The following is a 15199-nucleotide window of genomic DNA, read 5'->3' as shown; positions in this document are numbered from 1 at the left end:
AGAAACTGTACATGCATTTTTAAAAAATATGTTTATTTATTTCTGAGAGAGAGACACAGAGTGGGGGTAGGGAGGGGCAGAGACAGGGAGACACAAAATCCAAAGCAGGCCTCAGGCTCCGAGCTGTCAGCACAGAGCCCGACACCGGGCTAGAACTCACAAACCATGAGATCATGACCTGAGCTGATGTCAGAAGCTTAACTGACTGAGCCTCCCAGGCGCCCCTGTACATGCATTTAAAATAAGGAAGAGGTGTGTTTTCTTCCATACACAGAATTCTTCAAAACCCAGCATCTATAAAGGAAATGATGACAAAGCAAAACCTTGCCAATGGAAACAGAAATCACTGGTCTAGTATTTTCCTTGTCCCTCTTTTCCCATGAATCAAAACCTCCTTACCTACCTCCCACCCTGAGGTGTCCCAGGAGGGCTGCCAGATCCAAAGCAGGTCAGGCTCAGTGCAAATGGTGACACAAGAAGTATTTTGTTACTCCAGGTGTGAGTTCACAGCACCCTCTCCAGAGGGACCTTGGGCAGGGGTGCTGGACAGAAGGTTGGGAGCCACCTGGTACATACATGGTGGGCTTCAAGGCACACTCAGCCCTTTCTTTTTCCACATGCCTTGGGGATCGGAAAAGAAGACAGAGAAAACTGGTATTTTGAGCAGAAATGACTACAGCCAGGATGCTTATAGTCATTCTTGTAATCACCCGTCTCCTGGAGCATGGGCTCCTCACCTGGGGTGCAGAAGGTTCTTGAATAGAATTCAGGGATTCATCATTAACCTGGATCGGAAAAATCGCATTGTATTTTCATTAACTTTTTACTAAAATTCAACCTTTCTTCTAAGTATAAACATTGGCCATAAGCTACAATACTTCTAGCTCTACCTGTGACTCGATCCGATAGAAGTTACTTCTGTTTTCATATCATGTTACAGTTGTTACAGATATCCCAGAATAGCGCTTGCGCTCCTCACAATATCAAAATAATGGTACTTTTACATCAACTCCTGGATCCTGCTAACTAATGTGCTCACGACAACAAAACCCATACAACATTATGTCAAAAATTATTATTTTATTATTTAATAACTAAATAATATATATTTATTTATATATATACAAATAAATCATATTTCAAGATGGTATCCTTTGAGTTTTATATTAGAACATTCTGAGAAGTCCAAAGACTGCCCCGGAGAACCATGGCACAAAAAAGGGAAGTCGAGAAGCCCACTCCAGACCAGGGACAAGCATCATAGGTCAAGTAATGGCCCTTGATAGATAGATGTCCACACTCTACTCCTTGGCCCCTGGGGTTATGGTGCCTTGGCAAAAGAGACTTTGCAAATGTGTTTGAGGAGTGATTCCTAGCTAATCACTGGGTCCAAAGAAGGAAACCTTTCCCTGATGAAGCCAGAGAGATGAGGCAGAGGAAGAGGCAGGAAACATGAGACGGACTCCATCCACCATTGCTACTGTTGATGAAGGGAGCCAAGAGCCAGGGCATGCAGGCAGCCTCTAGAAGCTGAGAATGAGCCTCAGCAGCTGACAGCCAGCCAGGAAGCAAGTCCTCAATCCTGCAATGGTCCTAGGCAATATGTAAATGAATGAACATGACTGTTCCAATAAAACTTTATTTACAGCACAGTGGCAAACCAGATTTGGTTTGGGGGCCATTGTTTACCAACTCTTTCTCTAGAGTACAGTCTCTGTACACCACTGTGGGTACTGATGTATTCGCAGCCATTTCTGCCACTTTATTTTATACTTTCCATATCTTTCTATAATTCTATACATCCATTTCTTGCCTTCCCTTTGACTTTTCGTTTGTTTGCTGTTTCCATTAATTCCGTTTTTCCTTGTTTAGAAGCAAAGTGATTTCTCTCTTGTCTTTCAGTGATTACTCTAGAAATTTAAACATGTATCAATGTAACAAAGTCAATGATCCTCAGCTTAAATAATAGAAGCACCTTAGAGTCATTTAATTCTTTTACTTACATGCAATTCTTGTCCAGCATTTTAGTTCTGCCTTGATATTTTAAAGCCAACAAATGGAACACAATCCCAATAGGTTTCTATAGTCAATATTGGCTTTGATTTACCCACACATTACCATTCGCTTTCCTCACAGTCCCTTCTTGTGACTCAGTTCTTCCTTTGAACTTTTTCCTATGTAGCTGTTCCTTTAGTGAAAGTCTATTGATGAGAAATCCTCTGTATCTTATGTCTGAAAGTGATTTTATTAATGTCACTTTAAAAGTTAATTTTGCCTGTAGAAAATCTGAGTGGGCTGACATTCTCTCAGTACATTGAAGACATTCTATCACTGTCTGCTGGCACCCAGGGGTCAAGAAATCAGCTGTCAGTAAATACTGTCTTCTCCTATCTCTAGAGAAGTGTTCTACCTTTTTACTCTGGCCACATTCTTACTCTACTTTTCATATTTTGTACTGATTGCTCTCTGATCTGCTGTCTGTGTTATTTCTTCAGCTTCATCTTCCAGTTCACAAATTATCCCACATTGGTATCTAATTTGCTACGTAAATGTCAAGTGAGTTTCTATTTTAATCATTGGTTTCTTTGTGTTCAGAAAAAAAATGCACAAAACAAAGACGTACGCTTCTTTTCCATATATGCCTGGTTAATTATGATGGTCTCTGATGCCTTTATCAAACTTTCTATACTTTTATTTGTTTGAGCATATCAAACGTATTTGTCTTGTATTCTGTATCCGATCATTCCAATATCCACAACCTTAGCTGGTCAGGTTCTTCAGTTTTATATTTCTGTCACTTTCACTCTTGATAGCTTGCTTGTTTTCTCCTGTAGTTGGTAACTTTTTGTGTGTGATCTCAGGCTTTTTGGAATTTTATTTGTGTGATTTTTTTTTTTTGAAGTTTGGCTTAAGGTGCATTAATCTAGGGGCCTCTGGGTGGCTCAGTCGGTTAAGTGTCTGACTTTGGCTCAGATCAAGATCTCTCAGTCAGTGGATTCAAGCCCTGCATCAAGCACTGTGCTGACATGTCAGAGCTTGGAGCCTACTTCCAATTCTGTGTCTCCCTCTCTCTGCCCCTCCTCTGCTTGTGCTCTCTGTCTCTCTCTGTCTCTCTGTCTCTCTCAAAAATAAGTAAACATTTTAAAAAATGTTAAATAAATAAAGTGCAGTACTCCATGGAAAATAGTTTTGCTTCAGCCACAGTCCTGGGCATGCTACCAGAGCATCCACAGTATTTCAAATCAACTTCTTGACTTGGGTTCTTTTTGCAGCTAATCAGGTAGTGTGCATTCTTTTCACAAAACCCTGGGTATGAGGTTTGCTGGTTAGGAATTCTCAGAGAAATGTTGTCTCCCCAACCTGCCTCACCCACCATAAGGCTGAGACCAGCACATAGTTTTAATAATTCTTTACCAAATCTCTCTGCTGGGAAGATTTCTTTCCCTCTAGCTCATCAGCAGAGGTTGTCACCCCTCCAGAGTCTAGGTTGTGTGTGTAATGGGAACATTCGATTCCACCTTCCACCCTGCTCTGGCCCAGGTTTTCTCCTGTCTGTACTCTCTGAGCCTATAAAGACTTTGGCTCTAGGTGCCCTGAGAAAAAGAATATAGCCCCATAGCAAACCCCAGATTCCTCCCTTCCTTACCCAGGAGGATTTTTGCTTTCTTTTTGATTTTTAAAAAATGTTTAATGTTTATTCATTTTTTAGAGAGAGACAAAGAGACAGAGTATGTGCGGGGGAGGGGCAGAGAGAGGGAGACACAGAATCTGAAGCAGGCTCCAGGCTCTGAGCTGTCTGCACAGAGTCCAACGCGGGGCTCGAACTCACCAACTGAGAGATGATGACTTGAGCCGAAGTTGGACACTTAACCAACTGATCCACCGGGGGGTGGCTTTTTTTTTTTTTTTTTTAATTTCTCTTTCTTATTCTAGCCATCAGCGATTTCTTGTACTCTCCAACCAAATCAGCCATGCTTTAAGCAAAGATTTCTCTTCCATATTTCATCGGGAAACAATGTTAAAGCCTCGCTTTAGAGTCACAAGCTCCCAGACCTTATAAAGAAAATCCTGGAGCATATGGTGGGGGTATATGTTTGCTACGTATCACTGAGGACTAGGCCCACATGTGAGTCTGAGCTGATTAGAAGATGTGTACTTAAGATACAAATCTACTTACTAAATCTTGCAACATGTCTCACTAACCACAGCTTTACCACCCTGAACTTTCAGGCACGAATCATCATTAAATCATCCCAGGAAGTTCCCAGTACCTCTGGTTATTCTCAGCCAGTGAACGTACTCGGTTTTCTCTTAACAAAGTGTTGACAAATCACAGGACACCCTCTGCGTTATAAAGGAAGCTTCCGTTGTGAATGGGATGGCTAATTAGCAGAAGAAATTCGCTTCACTGCCAGGACCATCATTAGAATGCACCCCACGTGCCCACCTGGTTCTTGGGTCCTTATCCCTGGATGATTATCATGTCAGTGTCATTCCTTCATTACTCAGCTAACACATACCGAGTGCCTGCTAGGTACCCGGCACCAGGCCAGCTCCTGGACACGTGAAGCGGATACCAATGTGACCTTGGCCCTGTACAGATTCACTTTCTATTGGAAATAACAGAAACATACATACCAATTACAATAAAAACCACTAAATGCTGCCATTTAGGTATCACCATATTTATGCCATGATGTGCACCAGGTGATGTGTGGAATTCCCGAACCACTATAGTGTACACTTGAAACTAAAATACCACTGTATGATAACTATACTGTAACTAAAATTAAAGAGCAAACATAGTTATTTACCTTATAATACATCATTATTTTTTTGAGATGTAATTGATATGTAGCATTGTATTAGTTTTAGGTGCACAACATAATGATTATATATATATAGAGAGAGAGAGAGAGAAATGATTACCACAGTTTAGTTAACATCCATCACCATATATGGAAACAATTATTTTTCTTCTCGTGAGGGCTTTTAAGATCTGCTCTCTTAGCAACTATCAAATATGTAAGACAGTATTGTTACTACAGGCCTCATGCTGGACATCACATCCCCAGGATTCATTTATTTTATAACTGAAAGTTTGTACCTTTTGACCCCTTATTTCACTACCGAACCCTGCCCCTGGCCACCGTCAGTCCGTTCTCTGAGTATGAAGTGAGCACAGTCCATTCTCTGTAGCCGTGAGTTCAAGTTTACGTTCCACACACAAGTGATATCACATCGTATTTGTCTTTCTCTCTGACTCATTTCACTTGGCATGATGCCCTCAGGAGGCACGTGTGTGGTCACCAACGGCGGCACGCTGTCTCCCACAGCCGCTGCAGCGGTTTAGAGCTCCGCCATCAGTGCCAGGCTCCCTTTTCTCCACATCCTCACCAACACTTTTCATCTCTCATCTTTTTGTAACAGCCATTCTACCAAGTGTGAAGTAATAGCTCAACGAGGCTTTGATTTGCATTTCCCTGGCAATTAATGACACGGAACACCTTTTTACATGTGCCTTCTTTGGAAAACGGTTCAGATCCTCTGCCCATTATTTTTTTTATCAGATGGCTTGGTTTTATTGCTATTGAATTATAGGAGTTTTATATATAGTTTGGATATTAACCTCTTATCAGATACATGATTTGCAAACATTTTCAGATGGATGATTTCAGACATATATCAAATATTATCTGATTTGCAAATATTTTCTCCCGTTTCACCCCGCTGAACGTTTCCTTTGCTGTGCAGCTTTTTAGTTTGATAGAGTCCCACTTGTTTACTTTTGCTTTTGTGGCCTTTACTTTCAGTGTCTTTATTAAGACTGAAAAACTTTAAACATTTTGAAAGTATTTAGAATCTGACAGCGAATTGCTGAACATTGGATTCCAACGACGGGTGGAGGATTCTACTCACCAGGAATTGCGTCTGAGATCTAAGCGCCTTGCCGCACCGGGGCCACAGAGGATGACTACTTACTAACTCTTGCCTTCACCCTCACCACCTGGAAAACTTGCTAAGCCTGATGGTGCTGGGCCGAGTTTGATGCTCCAAGCACAGTGTCACAGGCTAGGAACCGTGTGTGAGCGTCTCTGGCTTGAATTCCCATCTTTCAGGTTTTCCAAATGTTTGCCTTCGAGAGGCGCTGATACTACTATATGTGATGTAAGCATCCTGAACTTGGCACCTGACCTTCATTACTCAGAGGCCTCATCTGTAAAATAAGTTTGTTAACTTACTACAAGCTGCACCATTTCCTCTAGGTTATTATGAGGAGCAGCTGAAATCATGGGAGTCAAAGTGTAAAAAAATACTGTTATGAATTTGTTGACTATTATCATTATTATTAGAGTAATATCAAGAGTGTTAGAGCATGTTATGGTATTTTATTTCTTACCTAATTTATATTTAAAGTTAGTAAGTAGTTAGCTAATTTTAGTAGTTTCTTAATATAAAAATAGCTCTGGGAATATATTGGGATAATTATTACAAGTTAATTAAATGACTGCATGCTCACAAAATTTTTTTTTAATGCTCTAGAAGCCGAAATGGAGGGATTCTATTTGGATTAACATGTTGAAATATATCTAGATATAGACCAAGACCACACATTTCTTGAACTGAATCCAAAAAAGTAACAACCCATGGGGTGCCTGGGTGGCTCAGTCAGTTAAGCATCTGACTCTTGGTTTTGGCTCAGGTTCTCATGGTTCATGAGATTGAGCCCCAAGTTGGGTTCTATGCTAACAGCATGGAGCCTGCTTGGGATTCTCTGTCTCCCTCTTTCTCTGCTCCTCCCCTGCTCGCTCAATCTCTCTCTCTCTCTCTCTCTCTATCTCTCCCCCTCTCGAAATAAATAAATAAACATTTATTTTAAAAATGTGCCAATTCTTTTTCTGCACATGTCATTCAATAGTGAAGTAAGCAGAAAAGATCTCAGCATCTGAGTGATTGGACAGGAGCAGAATGAGAGTCTGCAGTGGTCGCATGAACCCTCCTCTTCCTGTGCTGAGGGTCGGGGATAATTCAGTTCTCTAACAGGAATAATATTTGCAAACATTTCTGAGAGCTCACCATGTGATTGATCCCAAGGCAATTCAGAGTATCACTTAACAACATGTGTCAAATATTAGTCCCAAGCCTTCCAAGAAATCCACTCAATGTTTGATACTCCCAGTGCACGAGGCATTTTTTATTTCCATCTAAGAGAGGAGACCTTTCAGAGAGATGAAGGGGTGTCTCACAGTCACCCACCTGGCTGGAACCGGGACCAGAGCCCGGGCAGCTGTCCGCTGAGCCCAGGGACTTCCCCCTGGGCTGTTCCCAGCTCTCTCCACATTCCCAGTCTCGTCAACTTCGTTTCCTCCTTCTGGCTCCTGACAACATCTGGGGTTTCCCATTTTCCAGGTGCAAGGAGTGAGGATAACAAGATGGAGAAGAACATTTAAATGTCTGACTCACCAGCTTTGGGCAAGTGTTCAACTCCCCTAATCCTCGATGTAAAATAAAAATGAGTACACTCTCCTGACACAGCCTCGAACAAAGTGTCTGTGGAACATTCACCCCCCAGCCTGCATGCTGGATACCTGACAGATGCTGCTTCTTACTGTTACTCAAAACAACAAAAGAGAGGTTCTCGCGCTATAAAATCAAGCCGTGTTTTCTTTCTTAGCTTGTGAGCAAAGGGGACAAACCAAGAGAAACATATTCCATGCACGTCTAACCTTGTCCACCACTTGCCAAGTGACTTTATGTTGTGCTTCTTGCCTGAAGGCCCTTCTGTCCCTAAGAATTCCCGAACCAGTGTTTCAAGGAACCTCAACCCTGACATGGAAGGTCTGAACTTCAACTTTCTATGTCTTTGTCCGCAGGCCTACAGAGTTGACGAGAAGGCCGCGGAGCGGGCTCGGTGGGAAGAGGCCTCCAAAGAAACAATCAAGAAAACCACCAAGCCCTGTCCCCGTTGCCACGTGCCAGTTGAAAAAAATGGTGAGTCTGGGCTGTGGAGAAAGTGGGGATTTGGTGAGCTTCGTGGAGAGCAGGAGCTGCAGGGCTCCGATCGTCAGGAGCTGTTGGAGGCTGTGCAACTGAGTAGCTCAGCGCTCAGGGGATTTGGAACCATCTGCCAGAGTGCAAATCTCTCGGCTGCCCCACGTCAAGTCTCTTCACTGCCTAAGTCCGAGGTCCTCCTCTGTCAAACAGAGATGTAAACAGAAGCTGTCCCCCAATAGGAGAAGCATGAGGCTTCGGGTAGGGCAGATACTCAGCCAAGTGCCTGGTGTAGAGAAAGCACTCCATAAACACTGATTGCCCTTATTATTATTATCAATATTAGATACTTTGTATCTGGTAAGTTGTCTACTACTCTACCCAGTGTGTGTGTGTGTGTATATATTTACATATCTATATACATATATATACATATATGTATATACATATGTATATATATGTATATCTACTAGATTACAACCATGTTTCCAGAATGGATTATGGTCACAAACCAAGGTTTTACTATATATATATATATATATATATATATATATATATACACTTCCTCGTCCAATATTTCTCAGTGTATCCCCCACAGTATTCTGGTGTCTGCAGACACTCAGTGGGGAGAGGGGGAGGTCACCGTGCCAAATACATTCGCCAGGTCATTCCTATTACAGCCCCTCTTGGATAAAACCAACGGCACAAACAATTAACTTGTACTGAGCATTTATTCGATGCTTGTTCTGGGCTCCCTGCAACTATCAGATCATCCAGCCTTCCCAGGAGTCACATAAGAAAGCTACTCTTATTATCCCCGCTCGCAATATATGTTAGCAATCTAGACTTCCTTCTATAAAGAAATCTGTTTAATTGTGTTTGATGGACGGGTTCCCAAAATTTTTGGCCGTGATACTCTTTGTTTCCTCATCACACCAACTTGTGTACCTTTGAGCAGCAGCACTTGGGCTTTGATGTCCCCATCCCTGCTGTGGACACTTAGTACCTTATGTTACTATGGCGCTTGCCTCCTCCATTAAGATAGCCTTCGCATGAATATGTTTCTCAATAGAGCTGTTCCTTTGGCTTTTTACCAACAGCTCTCTAAATTTTAAGAATTGTGAAGTGACAATGTGGGGATTCACCGACATTAACCACAGTCAGTCTTTTAGGGGCCCACAGTTAGGCCCTGGTTTGTATGAGTCAATAGGCTTAGAAGCACAGGAGCCGCTCTCGAACGGTTCTCTCCCAGCGATGCCCCAAACCCCAGACATCAGCTCCCAAGAGGGGCTGCTCTGCCTGCCTGACACACGCAGGCTCTGACAAAAGCCTGAGGTTGTCCATGCCTCCTCATAAATGCTGGAGGCCACTGGGGCTATGGGGACACTGGGGAGAGCTGGCAGACGAGAGGACTGTCCGTCCTGCTCCCATCCTAACGGACAAGTGGCCCCTGTAATTCGCTGTAGGACACGGAGGGAGGCCCACTCAGCTCCATGATGTGTGTCCATGCTTGTGGCTGCAGTTTTCTTCTCCCCTGAACGTCCCCTCCTCCATGACCGCATGGCTGTCGTGTTACCTGCCAGACGTCATTGTACAACCCACCCCTGCTCTGTGGCATTTAGATATTCGGAGTTGCACTTTGGGCCACCCCGTTCACTTGAGTCTGACACCTTGCAGCAACCAGGGGGTGCCTGCCGCCATCCATCCTGGAGGCGGCGGCCAGCATCAAGCCATCATGGCCCAGTGCAGGAGCCCGTCCAAAGTGTGACACATCGGCGTGTATGAGGTGGAGCAGTAGCACTGCCAGATGAGAAGTAAAACAAAGCACCCACACTCTCCTCACTAAGCATTAGCTGCACCTGCTTGGAAGGCCACTAACAGCTGGCTCGCTGTGGCGTGAAACCCGGCAGTCTGGAGATGGCCCCCAGCTACGCCCTTTAGAAGGCCTTCATTCTTGCAAAGGAGAGAGCGCGAGCACATCCCAGAGCAGCCGGAATGGGCTCAGCTCCAGCCAAGTCCCTGGCACTGAGTCAGTGGTCTCCTGGAAACAAATAAATCAGTGCACGCAGTGAGCTGCTCTCCTCCTCTGTGTGCTAGAATGCACCTAGAGCATGCAGCGGGTTGACATACACATGTGAATAGAGAATGTCGGCGGAGCCAGGGGTAAGACCTCTTCCAGTCCTCACTGCTTGAGCAGTGATGCCCAGCACATGTAGACAACCTGAAGTCAGAGGAGACGCCAAGACCCTTGACTACCCTCCACTTCATAGTGCAAGTTCAATAGTGAGAGACCATTTTGCTATCACCCAAGGTCAGGAACTTTGCCCATCTATCTCCCGGGTCCAGAAGAGTGCCTGACAAACAGTTGTTGAATTAACGAGTATCTGGTAAAGGGAGGAACACATAACCAGATATTTTAAATAAAACATGATAGAGAAAGCAAGCTAGCAGAGCGCAAAAGCCTGGGAGTTAAGAGTTGCCTTCCCAGGGGCGCATGAGTGGCTCAGTCGGTTAAGCGTCCGACTTTGGCTCAGGTCATGATTTCACGGTTTATGAGTTCAAGCCCCTCATCGAGCTCAGCACGGATCCTGCTTTGGATCCTCTATCACCCTCTGTCTCTGCCCCTCCCCCCCTCTCTCTCAAAAATAAAATAAAAATTACCAAAAAGGAAGGAAGGAAGGAAGGAAGGAAGGAAGGAAGGAAGGAAGGAAGGAAGAAAGAAAGAAAGAAAGAAAGAAAGAAAGAAAGAAAGAAAGAAAGAAAGAAAGAAAGAGTTTCTTAATCCACCATTTCTTTGAAATAGTGTGATTTACTATAAATGGAAGCACTGATTTTTGACCTATAGATTTTTAACCTATGAACAGAAAAGTTGAGACTTTAAATTTATTAATGATAGTCTCCACTGATTTTTTAAAAATGTTTTTGTGTTAACATTTATTTATTATTGATGAGCATGGGAGAGGCAGGGAGAGAGGGAGACACAGAATCTGAAGCAGGCTCTAGGCTCTGAGCTGTCTGCACAGAGCCCGATGCGGGGCTCGAACCCACGAGCGGTGAGATCATGACCTGAGCCAAAGTCGGACACTCAACTGACTGAGCCACCCAGGCGCCCCTACTCTCCACTGATTTAAAACATGCAGCCTCAGAGATACATGTGAGCTCTATGGTCCAGAAAAGCATGTTTCATGATCTCGTCCTCAAAGTAAGTTCATGGCCTGTTTCGTGGTCACTTGATTCCCAGAAAGTAGTTCCTCTGCAGCAAAGCGGAAATGAAAATGAGGCTCATTTCCAACTTAAACACAGGCCAAGCCTGGGCACCTCCTCCTGCAATCTTCCGTCTCAGAAAGTGTCTTCCTTCACTTCCACCTCAAACAGATGCAATTCCGGTTGCATTCTCTGATCAAGTGCCAGGTTGCTCCAGAACCTCCACTCTCTCATAAACCTAATGGAGGAGTGGCTGGCCCCAGCTACGGGGCTGACGGGGCGTAGGCTGGGCTTTTCAGGGTTTGAGCGTCAGTCAGTCGACAGAATTCTCTATGAGGGAAGCCATATTGTCTTCATTTAAGTGCCCTCAAAGTCATGGGAAGTTGTCAGCAGTCTCTTGCCCATTCACTTTTAACTTGGCAAAGCTTTGGGGCACCTGGGTGGCTCAGTTGGTTAAGCCTTCAAATCTTGGTTTCAGCTCAGGTCATGATCTCACTGTGAGATCGAGTCCCAAGTCAGGCTCTAGGCTGATAGCTTGGAACTTGCTTGGGATGCTCCTTCGCCCTCTGTCCCTGCCCGGCTCTGGCGTGCTCGCTTTCTCTCTCTCTCGCTCTCAAAATAAATAAATAAACTTTAAAAAAGAAGTTGGCTGAGCTTTTAGAATTAGAGTCCCTGATTCTTCTCTCTATTATCAGATCTAGCACACTGCCTTGTGCATATTAAGCACCAAGGTGGAAAAGAAAGTTAATAACATGAATATTCTCTCTTCCTATGTCCTTTCTTCTTATTCTGCAGAGCCATTTTGTTTTTAGTTTCTATAACAAAATCTTGTTTGTAATGTTAGTATTCCATACTCACGAAAATTTGGTATAGTAGGAAAACATATTATTTATACCGTATGTGTACAATCATTAAATATGTGTTGAAAAGTACATAATCCGGCCATTGTGTAATCCTGAACAGGAAATATTAAGATGAAAGTGTCATAGGTTGAGTTTCCCCCCTTATTTTCTGCATATTTGTAATTTGTAAATGATCTTTAAAACAAACCAAAAAGAAGTGGGAAAGTATGAGATTTTAAATGCCCTTAAATTATCCCAGAACAAATTCCTTCAGTTGCATATTCATAAATATTATAAATCAGTGGAAGTTCTCATGCCACGTTTCTAATAATAAAAATGAGACAGTACTGAAGCAATTACCTAGAAAATTTGGCAAGAAAAAATGACTTAACAAGATAACTGGTAAAACTGAATAATAGAGCACATCCCATGTTATGTGGGATTCTAGCAAAGAACTGCTTTTGCTTGAATTATCTAGGAAATTCAATCAGAAACTGTTCTCTACACATAGCTTCATACGAGTAACTTTCTCCACACTCCACTGCAGACTTGAGGTCTGAGCCCCAGAAGCAACTAAGAAACGAATTTAACGAATGTGGGAAGGGGAAGAATCCCAAAGTGAGCCCCCGAATAAGGAACCTTTCATCTCATGCTGCAGAGGCCTTGTTCTGTGAAAGAACAACAGATCCTGGTTACATCTCAGACTTTGCCATTTAAAAGTCCTTGACCTTGAGAAAATTCTTGAACAGGGTAACACTGCTCTCTCACACAGTGTTTTTGAAGAGTGAAGGAGGAAATACATTTAGTGCTCCTGCTTCTCCCCATCTGCTCATCATTTTTTTGTAATTTTTTTAATGTTTATTTTTTAGAGAGAGAGAAACAGAGTGTGAGCAGGGGAGAGGCAGACAGAGAGGGAGACCCAGAATCTGAAGCAGGCTCCAGGCTCTGAGCTGTCAGCACAGAGCCCGATGAGGGGCTGGAACTCACAAACTGCGAGGTCGTGACCTGAGCCCAAATCGGACACGCTTAACCGACTGAGCCGCCCAGGCGCCCCTCCCCATCTGCTCATCTTAAATAAAATTTTGAATAGCATTAAGGACTGCATTCCCTATAAAATACTTTTAATGCTGCTGTCCCAACTCCTGTCTCATGAATTTCGCCAAGCTGAGTTATATTATATATTAAGTTATTAAGTATATTAACATCTATTTAAAACATCAAACTTAATATATATTTCAGTAAGGAATTAATCCTGTGAAACACAAGGCATCTGTCTCTAAACTCCATTTCAGGAGAAGTAAATAAACTCAGATTTATAAATAAATTTGGTCCTAGATGAGGGTGGCATGCTTCTTTTATAAATTTTTTTAATGTTTATTTATTTTGGAGAGAGACAGAGCATAGGGCCGGACAGGGAGAGAGAGAAGGACACACAGAATCTAAAGCAGCTCCAGGCTCTAACCTGTCAGCACAGAGCCCAAGGGGGGGGGGTTTGAACCCAACAAAACGTGAGATCATGACCTGAGCTGAAGTAGGAACCCTTAACCCACTGAGCCACCCAGGCGCCCCTCACCTTCATTCTTTCTTAATGAAGGCCATTAACTGCACGGCTTCCCCAGGAGCTTTCTGACCGGTTTTCCTCAGCCCGTGGTCTGCCCTTGAATTACTTGAGACATTCCCTTAGGAAGTCGTTTCCCTCCCTCCCTCCCTCCCTCCCTCCCTCCCTCCTTTCTTTCTTCTTTCTTTCTTTCTTTCTTCTTTCTTTCTTTCTTTCTTTCTTTCTTTCTTTCTTTCTTTCTTTCTTTCTTTCTTTCTTTCTCTCTCTCTCTCTCTCTCTCTCTCTCTCTCTTTCTTTCTTTCTTTCTTTCTTNTTTCTTTCTTTCTTCTTTAGTTTATTAATTTACACGGCACCTGGGTGGCTCAGTCGTTAAGTGGCCGACTTAGCTCAGGTCAAGATCCTGGAGCTGGTTTCAGCCCGGCCTCCGGCCCTGTGCTGTCGCCTGCTTCGGATTCAGATTCGGTCTCCTCTCTCCACCCCTCCCCTGCGCATGCTCTCTCTCTCTCTCTCTCTCTCTCTCTCTCGCTGTCTCACTCTCTCTCTCAAAAATAAACATTTTTTTAAATTGTAAGTTTATTATTTTTGATAGCGTTTGCGGGGGAGGGGCAGGGGTGGGGAGAAAGAGAGAATCCCAAGCAGGCCCTGCGCCCACAGGCTGCTTGCGGGGCTGGAACCCACAAACCATGAGGTCACAACCTGAGCCGAAACCAAGAGTCGGATGCCTAGCCAACCAAGCCACACGGGTGCGCCCTAATCATTTCTTTTTTGTTCGTTTTTTTGTTTTTTATTATTTTTTTTAATTTTTAAAAATTTTTTACAAATAGTTTATTGTCAAGTTGGTTTCCATATAACACCCGGGGCTCATCCCCACAAGTGCCCTCCTCCATGCCCATCTCCCCCCTCCCCCTCCCCCCATACCCAGCAGTCCTCAGTTTGTTCTCAGCATTCAAGAGCCTCTCACTGTTTGCCTCCCTCCCTCTCCCCCACCACTTCCCCCCTTCTTCTGCCCCGTGGTCCTCCGTTAAGTTCCTCCGGACCCTCCGGTACGTGCAATCTGGCCACGTGTAGCGCCCGAGGCACCCCCAGAAGGCTGCGCCGGGGCGGGCGGGGGCGTGCTCCAGGGCTTTACCCGCGTGCCTTGTCTGCCCGCAGGAGGATGCATGCACATGACGTGCCCGCAGCCCCAGTGCCGTCTGGAGTGGTGCTGGGCCTGCGGCTGCGAGTGGAACCGCGCCTGCATGGGGGACCACTGGTTCGACGTGTAGCTGCGGCCCTGCCGGCGGCTCGGAACCGCGCCGAGCGTCCCGCCCTCCCCTCCAAATGCCCTCTCTCTCTGCCTCTGCCTCTCCTTCACACACACACGCACGCACGCAGCCCTCAAGGTCCTTCCAAAACCACAAAAACAAAGTCCTGGCATCTCTCTCTTTGTGCGCATGAAAATACCCAGCGCCCAGAGCACACAGGGCCGTGCGGTCCCGCCTTTCGCATGGATGGTCACTCCCGCGTGATGTCAAGTCAGGCTGGGTAAGGACACAGAGATTTCTCAGGGTTTTTTCATGTCTTGCATTTTACCTTCAGCAAAGATCGGGTGAGGAAATAGTTT

At 44.3% G+C, this 15199-nt stretch overlaps 1 protein-coding gene across 1 annotated transcript in view; it reads left to right on the top strand.

The window, feature by feature from the left end:
• Positions 1–14911, top strand: part of LOC120226968 (E3 ubiquitin-protein ligase parkin-like) — a 43886-nt gene extending 28975 nt beyond the window's left edge. Inside the window, exons 3-4 of the mRNA XM_039225141.1 lie at positions 7875–7992; positions 14749–14911. Of these exons, the coding sequence (XP_039081072.1) occupies positions 7875–7992; positions 14749–14861 (231 nt within the window). The 3' untranslated portion in view covers positions 14862–14911. The remainder of the gene's footprint in view (positions 1–7874; positions 7993–14748) is intronic.
• Positions 14912–15199: the final 288 nt, after the last annotated feature.

The sequence above is a fragment of the Hyaena hyaena genome, unplaced genomic scaffold (genome assembly GCF_003009895.1).
Source record: "Hyaena hyaena isolate Hyena2069 unplaced genomic scaffold, ASM300989v1 scaffold_1923, whole genome shotgun sequence".
Taxonomy (NCBI): domain Eukaryota; kingdom Metazoa; phylum Chordata; class Mammalia; order Carnivora; family Hyaenidae; genus Hyaena; species Hyaena hyaena.
The sequence above is the reverse complement of the archived record's forward strand: the minus strand, read 5'-3'. Positions and strand labels throughout refer to the sequence as shown.